The sequence below is a fragment of the Leptonotus elevatus genome, chromosome 6, assembly GCF_054856555.1.
Source record: "Leptonotus elevatus isolate MCC_2025b chromosome 6, RoL_Lele_1.0, whole genome shotgun sequence".
Taxonomy (NCBI): Eukaryota; Metazoa; Chordata; class Actinopteri; order Syngnathiformes; family Syngnathidae; genus Leptonotus; species Leptonotus elevatus.
Genome location: NC_141244.1, coordinates 23,987,468 through 24,006,234, shown reverse-complemented (window position 1 = coordinate 24,006,234; position 18,767 = coordinate 23,987,468). Strand labels below are relative to the sequence as shown.

The 18,767-nt window shown below is 41.1% G+C and overlaps 1 protein-coding gene across 1 annotated transcript in view; it reads right to left on the bottom strand.

Moving 5' to 3' along the window:
• ephb6 (eph receptor B6) overlaps positions 1–18,767 on the bottom strand; it is a 36,606-nt gene that overhangs the window by 10,859 nt on the left and 6,980 nt on the right. The window contains exons 2-5 of the mRNA XM_086078012.1: positions 16,276–16,340; positions 10,949–11,221; positions 8,051–8,220; positions 7,602–7,897 (exon numbers count right to left, since the gene is read on the bottom strand). Coding sequence (XP_085934138.1) covers positions 7,602–7,897; positions 8,051–8,220; positions 10,949–11,221; positions 16,276–16,340 — 804 coding nt within the window. The remainder of the gene's footprint in view (positions 1–7,601; positions 7,898–8,050; positions 8,221–10,948; positions 11,222–16,275; positions 16,341–18,767) is intronic.

Here is an 18,767-nt window from a genome sequence, read left to right as displayed (position 1 = left end):
TGGACTTCCGTCAAACAGGGATGTGTAAATATACAACATGCTATTCTTCTTTGTTTTATTGTTAGGTTTCCGGTAAACTTCAATCGGGATTGTCAATAAACAACCCGAAGCCTCTTTTTTGAAGGATTGTCTGCCAAACTGCAACAACAAAAAAGTAAAAAAATAAATAAATGAATCAGCTGACTGCTTGCATCTTGAAAAACACGTATATTTGGTCATTTGTAAGTCAAGTTACCACTGTACGTTGTCACGTTCTGCGGTTTTAAGTTTTAAGGTCTCTGACTGAATGAACTCTAGTTATATTCGCTAGTCTAACTTTTTTTCCAAAGGTCTTAGAGCCATACGTAAAAACACACACAAAAAAATTAAATTAAATAAAAATGATGAGCTAAGCAGTGTAACAGGTGGAAATGAATTTGTATGTTTTTTGAGAGACATATTTTAACAAACCTCACGATTTTTCACTCCATTTTGTAAAAACAAAACAAACAAAAAAACATCCAGACTTTCATTCATGAGGCAACATAATACTGCACGGCTCCCCGAGAGTGAAAACACTTTTATAACTCTATTTTTTGTGATTGTTCCGAAAAGATAAAAATTTTGATAATAATGAAAGCCCCCCCCCTCAATTTTTTTTAAACAATCAACAATGTGATTTCTTCATGCTCCACCTGACCTTATGTGCACAATCCTGTCTGGAAAATGTCTTAAAGCAGACATGTGGACACGTGTGCGTGTGTACAGCTGCTGCGCCGTGGTGGGAGAGGACGACGGGAAGGAGCAGGAAGTAGAAGAATAGAGAGAATCAACTGATAAAAGCCTTTTGGTGTTCTCGCTTGTCTCATGGAGTCCACATGGCTTTTTATACAGGTGTGAAGAGAGGGACGCGGGGGGGGGGGGGGGGGGGGGCGCAGAAGGTAGGACCATGAGCGGCTGTGTGAGTTCATGGCTTAGAGGACGAGGAAGTCAAGAAGAGGATGTTAACTATAGCCTTCCTCCATCTTTAATGCGCCATGTGCACATCAGCGGACGTGTTCTCTCGCAGATTTGACATGAAACATGAATCGGCTAAAAAGCATTATTATACCCCCCCCCCCTCCAACTCATTACAGCAACCTTATTGTACGCTTTCAAAACTCCGCCGTCAGTTCGTTGCGCTTTTATTCCATATTGTCCATCAATAAAATAGAGTTCATGGCCATTATGGAGGCACATTATGCACACCAGAGACGTATGCTGTGGGTTGCCAGCTCCTGGGGTGAGCGCTCCCTTTGTCCACCAATGCAACAATGAGCCTTTTTTGTTCCTTTAGGGCAAGGGTGAGCAAATGTTTTCCTCCGAAGGACGCATACGGAGAAAAAAAAATGGAAGGACCACTTTGATATTCTTCAACTTGAATCTATCGTTTTTGTTGTATACTGAAATCCTTTTGGTTTCAGCTCAAAACATCGCTCTGATCGATTTTTCCCTCTTCTTGCTTTTCTCTCATAGACAGCTGACTGGTCGTCGTGTTTACTTCAGTTTCAGGTTTAGTTTTAGTTTAACATAAATGTAGAGTATTTGGTGAGTGCAAGGCAACATTTTTTTTTTAATCTATAATAAAATAAATTACAATTTCCAAATGACTGTTTGACCTTCCATCTTCTATACAACCGAAGAGTAATGCCAAATTTAAAATGAGCCCCAAAAATCATGTATAATATTAACTGACAAAAACAAAAACAAAGAAAAATGTTCGTATAATTTCAGTAAGTTTTACTTTGTAAAAATAAAATGCAGTTTTATTTTTTATTTATTTATTATTTTAAGCATTTTGGTTTTTCGATAATGAAAATAAATATATATTTTTTGCTAGTTTTCATGAACTATTCCTACCTTGGTATGGACTCGGAAACTGTGCTGCTAAGGAAGCGCTCAACATGGTGCAAATCATATTCAAAGAAAGAAAAAAAAAACAACAACCCCTACAGGATAAGAGGAGGGCCGCTCCATGTGTAAATAGATGTCAACATCATACTTTGCTGCTGCCCGGATCAGTGACCCACTTTTTCTTCTTCTTGTTCTCTCTCTCTCTTTTGACTCCCAGCATAATCTGTCACACACGCACACGCACACACACACACACACACGGTCAGGCACAGATGCGAGCACACAAAAGAAGAAGGGATGCACTGCGACTCTCCATGCATCCGCTGAGACCGCCTGGACACGAACCCAATCACACACACACACACACGCTCAGCGACTGGCCCGACCAATCCCGTCCTTTCTTTCGTTTTTCCTTTCTGTTGCGCCCGCGATGATATTAGGACGCCCGGAAAGAGTGAGTAATGACGACTTGTCAATGGTGTACTTGTGATACGATCCTGCCATACAGTAGCACAACCAAAATTGTGTTATGACAGTCAGGCCCTCTCAGCCAACGTCAGTGACCTCGGACCCCGTAAATGTTTCCAACAGATACACTCCAAAATGTTCTCAGTAGACTTGTTAGAGCTGGAAAAAAAAAAAAGAAAAAAAAGAAGAGGATCCAACTCCATATTGTCTGCTATTTTTCCTTTCTGTAGGACGACTTAGCGCAGTGCATATTTGACAACATGGCACACTGCCAAACAAAAATGAAGTATTTATGCGCATCGAGTTGAGGCTCACTATATTGCAGTTCACTTTTTGCTGTCCCGCTGCATCACAGATTTTTTAATTGTACTTATGTTGCGCAATATTTGCTATCTCACATGATTTTGCTGTGATTTTTTTTTTATCTCATTACAGATGGCAATAAGTGCAAGCTAGGACAAAATAGTGCACAAAAGACAGCGAATGTCCAAAGTTTGGGATCATTTTCATGTTGCAAATTATAGCCAATCAAAATGCGGCAAAAAATCAATTTCCGGGTTATAAGCGAGCGAGCGAGAGTGACACAGCCGTCCACCATGCTACATTCTCATTCGCTGACTTCCACATCCGTCATCGAGGCAGGCCCGCCCTTTAAAGGCACACACGCATTCTACGTCATGGATACTACACTGTAAAAAAAATTCAGTTGTTTTTACGGGGAACAAATTGCAGCTGTGGTTGCTAGAGAAATTCTGTATTAAAAAAAAAAAAATCTGTGCAAATGTAAACAAATTTACAAAACAAAACCGGGATTCAATGTACAATAAACAAAATCTTCATACGGAACAAAATAGTATAAAAGCAGCATGTTCTCGGTCATTTGTATAGCGCTTTTCTAGCTTATAAGGCCCTCAAAGTGCTTTGCATTTTGACTACTCATCCACCTATATAATATACAAGTTGTTCTGTAAAGTTGTTTATATTTGCACAGTATACATTTTTTTTTGAACCACAGCTGCCAGGTTTTTTTTTGTAAAACAACAGAATTTTTAAAAAGTGTACTGATGAATTAATAATTAGGTCTACAATATATCAATTTTAAATGAACATAATACATTTAGTTGAACCTTTTACTGTATATCTAAAAATATGACTTGTGCATGCATGTTGCTTTAGGCATAAACAAAATGTACCAAAGAACGTGCTGGCAAAAAGTGTTATTTTTGTGAATTCTAAAAAAAAAAAAAAAAAAGTGGTCTTTGTAATATTTTCTTACTGTCAAATCAACATATTAATGTAAATGTTTTTTTATGTCACAATTTTACAGAAATTCAGACTTTTTTTTTTTTTTTTTTTTTTACAGTTTACTGTATAGAATGATGATGACCTCAAGTGGACAAAAGTAAATGCTTGTGCTTCTAAGTACACAAACGTAGACTGGGACCAGATGAGGGTGCAAGGAGTTTGTCTGGAGGTTAGAAAAAAAGGCCAACGCACACCTGCCCGCCCACTGATGCACGACTCGGTCACGTCTGGCCGAACGGGGCGCAAACGTTTCTCCTGCTCAGTCATATTTTGCGCGCGTGCTCTGCTGAGCCTTTTCTTCTCCCACACAAGGACTCACAAATGTCAAGAAGAAAATCATCAGTCAGCGGGAACGCAAACAACATCCGGCAGCCGGCGCGCACGTGTGCGCTTTCAAACGAGACGAGGGCAGATTCGGCACGAAAGCAAGCTTCCGAATGTCACCGCCATCGAATAGCAGGGGCGGTTGTTCCGCTCTACTTACTTGTGACAAACTCTTTGATGAATAATTAAACCCGGAGTTTTTGAATTTCTTTCTGCCAAAATGTCAGCTGTGTTTTTGTTTGCGCTTCATGTCGGAGAATAGCGAAGCTTTGCCTTAGAGACGCGGACGCGGACGCGGACGGACGCATTGTCATCTGAAAGTTTCAAGGGTCGTGTCGGTGCAAGAGTACAAAACAAAATGGAAAGCCTTTGCGCTTGGGTGTCTAAAATTTTCCTTCCTTTAGTTTTTCTACATCTCCACTGTTGTATGGTGTTCCACATGGTTCAATTTCGGGGCCTCTGCTCTTTTCATTGTATTTTCTGCTCCTGGGTTCCGTCCACTATATATATATATATATATATATATATATATAAAAAAAATCTCTCTCTCTCTCTCTCTCTCTCTCTCTCTCTCTCTCTCTTTCTATCTCTATCTAGTGCTCTCTCTCTAGCGCTATCTCTCTAGCGCTCTCTCACTCTCTCTCTCTAACTAGCTCTCTCTCTAGCTATCTAGCTATCTCTCTCTCTCTATCTAGCACACTCTCTAGCGCTGTCTCTCTAGCGCTATCTCTCTAGCTATCTCTCTAGCTCTCTCTCTCTCTCTATCTAGCTATCTATCTTTCTCTAGCTATCTCTCTAGCTAGCTATCTCTCTAGCTATCTAGCTCTCTCTCTCTCTCTAGCTATCTCTCTTTCTAGCTCTCTCTCTCTAGCGCTCTCTAACTAGCGCTCTCTCTCTAGCGCGCTCTCTCTCTCTAGCTCTCTCTCTCTATCTAGCTATCTCTCTCTCTCGATCTAGCTCTCTCTCTTGCTCTCTCTAGCTATCTCTCTCTCTAGCGCTCTCTCTCTCTAGCGCCATCTATCTAGCTCTCTCTCTAGCGCTCTCTCTCTCTCTCTAGCTATCTCTCTCTATCTAGCTCTCTCTCTTGCTCTCTCTATCTAGTGCTCTCTCTCTCTCTCTCTCTCTATATATATATATGTATTTTCTTGCTGCCCCGTGCATGCCGTCTTTGCCAAACACATACAATTTGTAAAACAAGTGAAACATCGAAAGGCCAGGCACTTACAAAGTGCCTCCTACTCGTTAAACAAGTGCTAAGGCGAAATGCAAATCAGCCGGCGCACTTAACAGCGAGAGAAGTCCACAGGTTCTTTTTTTTCAAGTGAGGTGTCTAAAGCGTCGCAGGCAAACAATCATTTCACAGACGCGCAACTCTTAAAGCCGACGTTTTGGATCGGAGTGGCCGTCCGATGACATTTTCAAACGCGGCGAAGAACAAAAAGCTTGCACGTCCACAAAGTCTCTACAGTCATCTCGCTGTGTTTAATTACCACTGATGACTTCATCGGCAACTCTTCAACAATGCAATGATTGCTCAGTGACTGGATCAACAAAAACACAGCCCAAAGACAGTTGGAACCGTGGGTAGCCAAGTGTTAGATCCTTCATTAAAGCCTTTCAATCAAGTCAGGAAAAGAGAAAGAGCCTTGACATATTTCCCAGCCGACTTGGCAGGACGTAACCATTTTATTGTCACGAGCCACGGGACTTTGGCAGCAAAATTCATGAGAAACTTTTCATTCTCATGTTCAGACTTTTTATCGTACGTACAGCGGACCCGAGTAAAGAGACAAGAAGAAAAAAAAAAAAGCCCTCTTCAAAGTGTTTTTTTTCCGGATTTCAATGACAATTCTCAAATCTCAGGAAAGCACGTTACGGGATTTTTTTATTACGCAGCCTGCGCTGTCAATGGCAATCATTTCATTTCTTCCATTTTGTTCATTCAACAGTTTGTTTAAGATGCATCCTATACTGTTCAATCAATGCCGGCCACCACCCGCGGCGTGGCATCTTTAACACCCCCCCCCGCGGTTTCCATCATTTGCTCACACAGACGAGTGGCCATTACATCCCCGTGACCTAAATGTGTCACATCCCTCTCACATGATGACTCTTCTTCCCCCCCCCCCCTCCTTGTGCTCTTCTTATATATCTACTGTTTGTTCAACTCTTAATTGCCTCCCCCACCTGAAAAAAAATTAAAACAGCCGAACAGACAATGTGGGCATCATTATGAAAAACATCAGAGCAGTCACCCAAGTGGCCAAGCGTCGTTGTGCGTTTTGCTGCGGAGGCAAACGAGCTGGGCCATATGGACGCTGTTGCCAGCGGACTCGCTGGATGAGTGCAATGTTTTTAAATAGATCGCGATGGATTCACAAGCGCCGACTCAATATGGCGGCATGGTCCCTGCGCATGCGGATACAGTCGAGCTTGGGTAATTTCCAGCGCGATGGCTTGGCACGCAGCGCGAGGCAAACACATGAGATGCCCAAAGTGGTGTCAACACAAGCACACTTGCTGTGAAGATAACATACAGCACGTCTTGATTAGATCTTTTTTTTTTTTTTACGAATACTTTTTTTTTTTATAATTCAAGTTGTCGACCTTGGCCATTTTTGACAAAACTACACACAAACTCTATCTGCTTGCTTAATGAAGATGCCTTATGAAAATGAACTATTTTTTTAAATAAATGCCAAAATGGACCAAATAGGTTTATTTTTAAAGTGAAAGTCAACCCTTTTTTTTTTATTGACAATAATATGTTTTATTCAGCCCCACTCATCAAAATATGGTATTCTGGTTAATATTGTGTTAGAGGAATATGAGTTAAGCAGCAAAATCCAGCCATTTTTATCCATCTCAGGGGGCGGCCATTTTGCCACTTGCTGTCGAGTGAAAATGTCATCACGGTTGCTCAGGTCTCAGGTAACAACCAATCACAGCTCAGTTTCAGAAAGCAGGCGAGCTGTGATTGGTCGTTGCCTGAGCCCTGAGCAACCGTGATGACAAAAAAAAAAAGGCAGTAGGATGGAGAGACATGATGTATTAGTATGTTCAAAAAAACAACATCTTAATATTAATATCCTCATAAAATGTACAACTTTTGGACAATACCGTATGTTATATAAACTATAAAAGAAAAACTTTTGGAAACGTATTTTTATTTAACTGTTTGTAAAGACATTTGAACAATATTAAATAACTAAATAACCGTTTTTGGCATGTGCGATATTTGCGGCCACACAGAGAGTCATTTAAACCTTCATGAAATGGATTTCTATTGACATCGTGACATGTAAATCGATCAGCATGGAGAATTTGTTGTGGAGACGTTATAAGGGGTCGTCAACCATTTTGCTAGAAAAAAGAGTTTATCAAAATGGCGCTACAGGAATGTTTGGACTGACATGCAGACACTGTCTTACATTGGTGACCCTCCACACCCGGGTCACCACCTCTTCCAGCTCCTTCCTTCAGGTAGGCAGTATTAAAACCAGCAGACATTCCAATAGGGTCTTATTCCTCACAGAAAATCCACCATCAAGGCTTATCAGTGTGCACTGTTAATCATTCCACACGAGGACGCGATTACGCGAGCGTCCTCCATGAAAAGGACTCAAGCTTACCCAAGCAGGCGGATCCATTAACGTTGGGTTCATAGCCCTCGTCGCAGACGCACCCTCCGACCGGCACCATCCACTCGCCCTCGGCGTTGCAGTGCATCCGAGGCCCGCTGCCCCCTTGGGCCTTGCTGTGGGGGACGCAGGTGCCGCCCACGGGCACCAGGGCCGTGGGCTCCGCGCCCGAGGGGGTGGCCGGGTAGGACGCCAAGTGCAGGCTGGTGGCGGGACAGCGGCGGTAGAAGACCGACACGCCCATGAGGGAAACGCAGGCGCCGCTGTCCACGATGGCCAGGACGAATCTGCCGCAGGAGGTTAGCATAAAGAAGAAAGGTCACACTGGGGACGTAAACATGAGCATCGCGCTAAGCTAACTACAAAAATGTACTTCAGTACAGTGACGGAGAGTTGATGCTTGGATATTTTCCGCCAGAGCACACGCGTGTGTTGTTTACCCATTGCGTGTGAGCGGTGCGAAGCTGCGTGTCTTGATGTTGATGCGGCTGTATCTGTTGGGTTGGTACTGATGTGGCGAACTGGGCTCCACCTTGGAAAAACTTTTGTCTGCCGCGATGGTATCAACCTTCACCCAGCCTTCCCTGCTCTCCTTCTTGCCGCTGGAAGGCTGCACACACGCACAAGAGAATAAAAAAAAAAAAAAACTTACTGGACAAAATGTATGAGATGTTAAAACAAGAATATTGCATATGAGTCACGCCACACAGCAAGGATTGGATGGGGATCAGTGCCTTGCTCAAGGGCACATGGATGGTAGTCAGGAGGCAGGCTAGTTATCTCTCCAATAGTTGCTATTTTTTTTCGTCAAAATTTCAAACATTAACTAATTCGCTGCCATTGACGGCTATAGACGTCAAAAATTCTTTTGAATTATTTCTATTAGTTTAACATTTTCTCCCACTTTTGTTTACAAGAGTATGAAAACCTAGAAGAAAAATTACATTAACAAAACAAAACAAAAATAGAAATAGTTCAAATTAATTTTTGACGTCTATAGCTGAGTTAATATGTACATTTGTAAATTGAAAACTACTGTATAGCAATTTCAATAATTGAAAAAAACCAATTATGATGTGCATAATATGTAGGTTTGAAATTTGACAGTGATTAAAACATTGGCAGTCAACTTTTAACTGATTGGTGTCTACCCTAAAATAACACAAAAAAAACCCCCGAAGATGATGACAGTAACTGAGTTGTGGATAATATGACAACCAAAACCACTGGCATTGCCATCTAGTGGCCTGGCATGCATACTACATCATTTTGTTCACTTTTACAGGTCCATATTACACAAATTATTTTTTTTAACTCATTCACTGCCATTGACGACTATAGATGTAAACAATTCATGTGAACTATTTCTATTGGTTTAACATTCCACTTTTGTCAACAAGAGTATGAAAACCTAGAAGAATTTTTTTTGTACATTTAGAACTGATTTTTGAATTTTGATTAATCGTGAGTTAACTAGTGAAGTAATGCGATTAATTACGGAAAGAAATGTAATCCCCTAACGCTCCTAATTCTTAATAATCTTAAAATTAATTAGTTTAACATTTTTTTTCATTTCGTTTAAAAAAAATTATGAAAAAATAGATTTTTTTATTGTACATTTATAACAGATATAAAATTATCATGCGATTAATTACGATTAAACGCCCCTTATTTATATTTGTATTTTTTAATTGGGCCCGTCAGGCGATTAAAATGTTTATTGTAATTAATCACATGACTTCACTTGTCAACTAACGATTAATCACAAATTGTATATCTCTTCTAAATTTACAATACATTTTTTTCTAGGTTTTCATACTCTTGTTAGCAAAGGTGGAATTTTTTTTTTAAACTAATAGAAAGTTCAAATTAATTTTTGATAGTCTATAGCCGTCAATGGCAGTGAATGAGTTAATCAGGTTGTGCAACTAAATGCACACTCAAAATCTGTAAAGCATATCATGGAATGAATCCGACTCAATTTAAAATCAAGAGAAAGTGAGGATCATAAATGTGGATTTCGATATAAGCAGCTCACAGTGTGAATTTGCTTTCAAGCACTCTCGTCAACTTCCAGAGCTTCCTGCTCTTCTTCATCCTCATCAGGCTTTGATTTGCATGTGAAAAAAAGGCATCAGATCTCCCCGAGGAGCAACACACTCATCTTTACAAATATCACATCCCCTGCCGCCGAAACGATGTCTCATGTCTGTGCACGTAGTTCGGTCTCAACCACTTTGACGTCGGGTCCCGAAAGGGGGGGAAAAAGCAAAGAAAAGTTCTTACGAAACTAAATAAAACATATTTGCAGAGGCAGCCACAGCCACTTAGGAAGCCTTTAGAGGCAATTAGTTGGACTGCGCTGATGTTTTGAGAGACGACGGCGACATATTTCGGCATCTTGTGAATCGGAGCTTATTAGCTTCACGTCAGCGAATCCGTCGTCTCCTCTCGGCAACAACACAAATAATTAGGATGATTAAGCGATGACTTGATTGTACAACAAGGGTGACATTAGCGTGATAGAAGTGAACATTCCGTGTTATTGCTTTTAAGGCTATTGTTCAAACGGGGATGTAGCCTAAATATTAGGGGTGCGCCAAAAAATCGATTCTCATTAGAATCGCTATTCTCATTTAGTACGATTCAGAATCGATTTTAAATGTCCCAAAATCGATTTTATTTAAATTATTTTATACGGTCTTGCCTTTGTCTGTGTGTGCCTTTCTTTATTTGGAGCGCTGTTCATGTTGTACCCGGTTTGGCCACTGAGGGGCAGTGTGGTTCCACGCGGTCTGATACACTGTTAAGTTGTAGCCACATTAGAGAGTAGAAGGAAAAAGTCGCGATCAAGTTATTCCAATAAAAGTTTTTTTTCCCAGCGTGGAGCCGTTCTTTTGAGTGCCGCGAGTAGCGCGCTAATTAGCATTAGCGAATCAGACTGGAGTAGATCATTACAATTCCTTGCACATCTATAGATTGAAGCAAAAATCATGGTCAATCAAATCATTTTGGGGGGGGGGGGGGGAATCGTTCTTAATCGAAAATCGATTCTGAATCAGATCGCAGGCCCAAAAATCGGAATCCAATCGAATCGTGAGACATTCAAAGATTCCCACCCCTACTAAATATTGTGACGATCGGAGGAAAATGTATTCATAATTAATAGTAATAATGACGATAACTGGCTGAAAAATGCATTGGTGACTTTCCCACATGCAAGGGCATTACAATAAGTAAATATACGATACGCACGAACGATCACATAAAACAACAATCGCTTAAAAAGAATGTGAGTTAGTTTGCGATTTAGTAGTGGATTTCGTATTCCTCCTCACCTCAGCCACCCATGTCTTCTCCAGTTCCCTCTGGCTGTCGGCCTGCTTGTAGTACAAGGTGAGCGTCTCCCGGCAGGTGGGCGACGGGTTGCGCAGGCTGGCGCAATCCCGCACCGAGAAGCGCAGGGTGATGAAGACCCGCGGGGCGGCGTGGCGGTACAGGAAGGGCGTGGCCAGCCAGTTGTCTTTCGTGCGGGAATTCTGGTTGACGTTGCACACCTCGAATGTCCGTATGAGCCTCCCGCGGTCGTCCAAGACGCTCACTTCGTCCCACTGGGCGGGACACAGACAACATTGTTAGCCTTCAAATGTCTTTTAGCAAAAGTACAGTAGGCCTTTGCTGCGTACAAAACTTGAGTATAAAGTGCCTTCTAAATCGGATGCATTATCATTTTCAACATCATCATTATTATTATTATTATTATTATTATTATTATAAGTAGGAATGTTGCACTTAAAGGTTCATTCAGCCATTTTGTATAAGCTAGCTATTGTCCTCATTAGCCTATCTCACATGAGGTAAAAGTGTGGGGGGGGGGGCATTTTTCCAATTGCTGGGCAAATATAGGCCTACACAACAAAAAGGGAATCACGTTCACATCTATGGACAATTCAAATAACAGTGACTCAAATGGTTATATGTGTTTCCTAGTAGTGTATGTGTTAGCATTAGCATTAAGCTAGCAGATTTCATTTTTGACACAATGTTTCTATTGTTCTAATTATGGATTATTGACTGTTATTTTATATCCTTGACATGATTTGAATGATCACAATCCTTCTCTTAGTTGTTAGTTATAAATCTACAGCTAAAAATTCTGTGGTTTTAAAAGCAGCCATTAGCTATTAGCTAGCTATAGCTATTCTTCTTGGAGCCCATTTGCACTGTTATCTTTACTGTGAAATACTACACAACAAAAAGAAATAAATGACAAGAACCTTACAACCTTACTACCAACCTACTTAACTACTAAATTTTATTTATTTACTTTGCTTTTAAATGTCTTAAATCTTTTTCTTTGTAAATTCGTTTGAATGTTGTAATTCTAAATTCTACAAAAACATGTTGTCTGGCAAATTCAAGAAAAATGCGCCCAAACTGATCGGGAGAAGCTTCATCATGCGACAAGATAATAATAAATAATAATTATGAATTAATAATAAATCTGTTCCTGTAGTAACACTGAGTAATTTTGAATTAAGCCATTGCGAATTCATGCAACAAAGGAGGCAAAATGGACAAAAGGTCCGAATGCTCAATCAGAGCCAGGAAGTTGTGTGTCTGCCTTTGTGTGCGAATGTGACAAAAATCTGCATCATCGCACAACATTTGGCCCAATTTGAATAATGATGAGACGCACATACGAAGACTGGGCTGTGCTGTCATAACAAAAGGAAGGGAATCGTCATTTGAGACAAAGATGGAACTGAAAGGAGGGAAACATGCATGCACTCAGCGGCAGCAACGTTAAGATCAGAATCAAATCTATTAGCCAAATATGGAAAAACACACAAGGAATTTGCATTCGCTAATTTAGCCCTGCGAGTTATATAGAATACTCACACAATTCATAAAATCGACATGTACACATGATAATACGTGGTTGATTGACATCGTGATAGATTTGCTTACAAGTTGTTGTTTTGTTTGTTTGTTTGGAACCAGTGCTTGGTCATTTTTGTCCCTCCATCGTGCAATTAAGGTACTGTAATGCCCTCACATGTGGACAAGGAGAGCCAAGTCACAGATGCGCTTTCAGCCATTTACTGGATTGAATGAGACAAATAACAAATACAAAATGGGAATCATCGCAAGGAGCCGCTGTAGGTTGCGGCTCACAGACTGCAACAATTGTCCCACAATAAAGGACGTTTTTTTGTTTTGTTTTACATTTCTTTTTTGGGGGGAGGGGCGCGAATCAGCTTTTCTTTTGTGGAGCAAAAATTCCAAACGACATTTGTTTTCTGACCCTAGTCATCTTGGATCCTACACAACCCCACCCTTGTGATAAAAAAAAAAAAAAAAAGTTGGGGGGATGGGGGGATTCGGTAGAAAACAGAAAAAATAGAACAACTCATACTTATGATTTGATTTGAACTGAAATGCCGGCGAGCTTCGTAATCCCTCCGGTGACAAAGGAGGGGGGGGGGGGGAGTCAGACCCCAACCAGGACACACGCACGCTGACACGCGCACACACAAATATTACCACTACGAGACATACGAACGTGATGGAGCCAAAGTCGCGTCATGCGAACGCAAGATGCTCCAAGTGACGTCACACGTTCTGATGCGGAGATTGCGATCCAGAGCGAGCGAACGAGCATGTGCGCGTGAAAGGAGGGAAGATTAAAAGAAGAACAAGGAAGAAGAAGGCAAGGGAGCTGGCATTAAGAGCATGGAGACACAGCAAGGACACGGAATCGCCATGTGCCCCGGGGCCTCGCAAAAGATGGCACGTGGAGAGAAAAGTATGGAAAGAGTTTTCAAACAGAAAAGACGCACACGCGCACTCAAAACCCAAATCACTAATAACAACTTCCCCACCCCCACCCTGCCCCCCTTGATCTGTTTCTTTGCTTGTTGCCTCAGGTCACACATATCTTCATCTCACATGCACACAAGCACGACATGTGCTTGGACATACGCATGCGCACATACGGAATGAATTTCGGGTTGGGTAAATTCTTTGAGCACGATTTATCGAACAAAACTTTGACGTAATGAAGGATGGATTTTTTTTTAAGGTAATGTAAATAACAATATTTGGCAGAATAAAATACCGATAACTGATTAATTGAAAAAATGTGCAATTATTTTTTTGTCCGTTAATGCTTTCAACAATAAATATATGAATTAGAGGCCATTTGAATGTCTCACAGTACTCTGATCAACTTTTCAGTTTCAGTTTCCGGTTTGCGATGTGTGGGCCGCGTCCCAGTACTTGCGTTTCCGCCTTTGTGCCCCTCGGTTGCGCGTTCTGTCGACAGGTGCGAGGCTGCGAGTGTGTAGTGTCTGTCTCAGTGTCCGAAGCATTTCAGATAGCCGAGACGCCCTCCCGCCGTTGAGCAGGAGCGCGCGGTTGGGGGGCGCAGGAGTGGGGGGCGCAGGAGTGGTATGCGAGTGTTGGAACGCGGCCACCAGTGTCCGGAAACGGCGCTGATATGTAAAACCCGGAAGTCGGAAGTTCGTGGCATCTACCCCATTTGTTTAACTTTTCAAGAGAGAAAAAATCGGCTAAAATCAGCCATTTTTTTGAGTGGGAAATGTTTGAATATCTTGATCTTAATAAATAAATGGGTGCTGTAAGATGCTCTTCAAATGTCAACCTAAATTTAAACCAAATATTTGAAAATAAATCAATTATAACCAAAGCTCATATTTTCCTATTCATTCCAGAACACCGTGTCTCATTTTCTCAGGACATACTTTTTCAAACTATACATTGTAGCTAATTGAATGCTCTTTAATTTATTGTTCACTTACTATTCAACGACGACAATGGATAAAATGTGTACGTGCGTGCGTGTAATTAGGAGACATATTAGTACTTAGCCGCAATTACTCATAGATGAATGAACTTTACTGACCCAGGACTTGACCCTGGCAAAGTCACGCAAGCAGGCACGCACGCACACGCGCACACGCATGTAAAGAAAGAAAGAAAGAAAGGTCAATCTTTGGATTAATCACTGCAATCTCATCATGGATGAAATCACATGACAAAGAACATGTGGGGGGAATTTAAGCCCTGACGTTGGACTTCAAGGCGCAATCTTGTGTTGCGTCGTCAGCGTTCACACACACCTTGAAATTACAAAGTAGTTAGATAAACACAAATAAGCGCAGCCGTACATTTGCAGGCTGTAATCATCCTGGCCGAGCTAAAAACTCATGGGGAGGAAACCCCCATACCATCACCCACTATAATTGCTCCTTTTTTTCTCTCTCTTTCCAGTAAAGAAGATTCCAGTTTGAGGTAGCTTGTAATCATACAGTGACGACACGTGCACATCTGCGCTCGTAATCCTGCCATCCTTTCATTTTCTGACGCTTTTCTTGTTCACCGTCACGGTTAAGATAGAGTCTAACCCGGCCGGCTTTGGGAGAGAGACGGGGTACGCCACGGATTGGTCACCAGTCAATCAAGTTATAATGGGACTGCACATTTAAAGCTACAGTATGCAACTTTTGAGGTTAGCCAACGCATTTACATGCACACGGCATGAGGCCTGCAGACATTCAATTGCAACTACCGTGCTCTGTTTATGGATGAACAATATTTGCCTCTCCAACACACATAAAACTCACACACTCAGCAAAAAGCATCTCACAGCCAAAAAAGCAAAAACAAAAACATATATATATATATATATATATATATATATATATATATATATATATATATATATATATATTCACGTGTGAGTGTTTGTTTTAGTTGGAGGGGTTTTGGAGAATAACTTTTTTTTCTGTGTACAAATTGTTTTTTATTTTTAGATTGTTATGATTTTTTTTTTAGAGTGAATGAAGCAAACGAAGATATTGGTTGATATGTGTGAGAGTTTTTTTTTTTTGAGTGGCGTGTGTATGGGTTTTTGGTGAGTAGGGGAGGTTTTCAGGCTGGTGTGTTTATTTATAGTAAGTAAGAATTGTTGTTTTTTTCAATGTGAGTGAGGTTTCATGGTAATTGTGAGAATTTTGTTAGTGTGTGAGAGTTTTTTGTGATTGGAAATATTTTTTAGGTGTAAGTTTTAGGGGGAAATGTGTGAAAAGTATTTTGGTTTGTATGTGTGAGTGTGAGATTTGTTGATGTTGGAGGTTTTCTGGTGCATGCAAGAGAGTTTTGTGTGTATGAGTGAGAGGTTTCCTAGGGAATGAGAGAGGTGTATTACTAGGGAGAGGATTCTGGATTGAGTGAACGAGTGTATGAGATTACTGCGAGTGAGAAGCTTGCTGGTTTGTGAGAGAGGATTTTGGTGTATTATAGTTTTGCTGGTGTTAGTGAGAGTGTGTGAGGGATTGTTTTGCGCGTGAGAGAGTTTTTTGAGTGTGCGGTGAGAGGTATTTGTGTGTGTGAGAGAGAGAGAGGCTAGTTGGTGTGTGCGAGAGAGGTTTGTGTTTATGTGAGAGTGATTTGTTTGTGTGTGAGAGGCTAGTTAGTGTGAGTCAGAGTTTTTTGCTATGTGTGAGAGGTTTATTTTGTGTGTGTGTGTGTGTGTTTTTAAATCAGTTAAGAGTGTGGTCGGGGGCTGCATGTGGCCCATGGGCCGCCATTTGCACGTCCCTGTTGTAAATAGTGTAATATTCCTGTTGTGGTTCCTTACCCCCGTGTCCGGGTAGGTGATCCAGCCCAGTTCTGAGGTAGACTCTGTTGTGTCCAGCAGCATCACTGTCACATAAACAAACAGATAACATCTTTTAAGAAGACGCACAATTGACAAATATTACGTAACTACACGTAAACAAGGACATCATGGCTTGAAGTCCGTTTTCAAATCCAATCCTTTTGCCAAATAAAAAGCCGATTATTGGTCCATGGAAGCAATCCAGGTCTGGAGCACATCGCTCTTTGATTTTTCTCCCCCACGTTGCGCAATCCCAGCACTCTCCCGCGACGTGCGTATGTCAAAGATAACAAGACATCCCGAGAGAGGATGCACGCTGGCACAAGGCTCCATCCGGTGTTCGGAAAAATCAAACGGATTGACCAGAAAAGGGCGGCCTCTAATAAAGGTCGATTGGAGATTTTTGGAGTCGGATGTTCGCTTGAAGTGTCTTTGCACTCGTTGCTGTTCAAGCACTTCATTGCTGAGCGCTGCGTGTCGACACATGACGGCCTCCCACACAAAAATGAAGCAGCGGGCCAAGCTATTAAAATGATGTTCATACGAGCTAAAACACATCAGCTGAACATTTTGGCGGGAGGATTATGCAGCATATTAACGTCATGCATAAGTGAAAACACACAAATTAAATCATGCTAATTTCATTTAGAACTCACGTTTATGGCATGATACATTATATGCTAGCATTACACAAGCAGACTTTCCTAAGAATGTTTTTCTTATAATAATATTTATTTGTTTTTGTTTTTTTCAATTAAAACTTCAAATTTCCACTATATTCAACTGAAGAAATTTGTGAGCCATCCAGCTAGCAATTGCAGTCAACCAATCACATTATTCTCATCTGAACTATCAGAACCTCCTAAGGCTTAGTGGCCACATACGTGAACAACACTTTGCATGTAAAAAAAAAACATCTTGGGCCTTAGGAGGTTAGTGTCAAAAAAGAAATAACTCCGGAGGTCACATGAGAAATTTGAAGGTCGCTCGTAATCTTCAAATTTGCTGATGACATCTCCAAGAGGAAGCATGTAGTGCACAAAAATAGATGGGGCCCCAAGATTGACCCTTGAGGAACACTGCAGGAAGTGACTTTGACTCTTCAGGGCCAACAACCGCAGAAAAAGATTTGTGTGGTATAAAGTGCTTTAAAAGGATAAAAAAAAAAAAAAGAATAAATGTGCAAGAATGATACAGCAGATAAAAGAGGGACGGATGTCGTCCCAAATTGTTTGCTGAATTTCTTTTGGCTCTCTTTTGGCGGTTTATAAATAAAATGAAAGAAATGTTTTGCTTACAAAAGCCCAGACTGGAAAAGATTGCTTTGTCACTTTTCGGGCAAAACTGCACCATTGTGTTTGTACACACATTTTGTTGAGACGGGGGTCTACACTTAGGATCAGGCCACAGGAATTTTTTCCAGCTGGCTTCCAAAATCCCGTTGGCCGCCGTCCGCTGCAGTCTGTGCTGGCTTCTGTGGTGTGCGCGCACGCTTAACCAAAGTTTCCTGTGCATGCTGAAGCGGCAAAGAATGTTTTTTTGTTTTGTTTTTCCCCAAAAAAAGAATCGAGAGAGACGCTTATCTCCTGACGGCCCGCAGTCAAGGGAGGAAGCATCTCATGCCGCTCTGTTTATGGATAAATAATTCTTACGGCGGTCATACAATTTTGATCCCTTCCTACTCATATTTCATGGCGCACGATTGTTCACTGGAGAGGAATTTCTGCTCTGTGAGATGGAGAAGATCTCTTGGTGCACTTCAGGCACAGATTGATCATCCGTAAAGCAACAAATAACAAGGAAGTGATATCATTTGCGGATTATCTTCCCTTTGTGCTCTGACTGAGCTGTTGAGAATTTTTTATTTTTTTTAAATAGGATTACACTTGCAGATGAAGACAGCAAATCTATCGTGATTTAAAAAAAAAAAATTGTCCTTGTGAATATTTCCCATCCCCATCACTAGCTACACTTTTTCCTAACTCCACAACATTGCAGGTAACGACCAATCACGGCACATGTTATGGTCATCTACTGTAAAAAAAAACAAAAAAAAACAACAAGATTTGGTCACATTTGATTTAGAGTCGTCAGTGAACCTAACATGCATGTTTTTGGCATGTGGGAGGAAACCCACGAAAGGAAGGCCAAAACCCAGAATATCACAAATGTGAGGCAGGCGTGCTAACCGCTTAGCCACCATTTAATTTTCAATGAAAAAAAAAAAACGGTATAAAATACGTCACAGACAGATACTCATGAAGCGTTAATTCTATTTAGCAGATGCTGCACGTGTCTCTCCAAATTCAATTAACTTTTGCTCCGGGGTATTAATTCAGCCAAGCACGAGTAATAACACGTATACCGATTTAAATATGAATATTCGTGTCTATCTCGTTTTTCTGTCACAGGCGGGGCGGCGATCTACTAACGCGTACATGAGCAGGTTGTCGCCGGGGAGCCTCATGCAT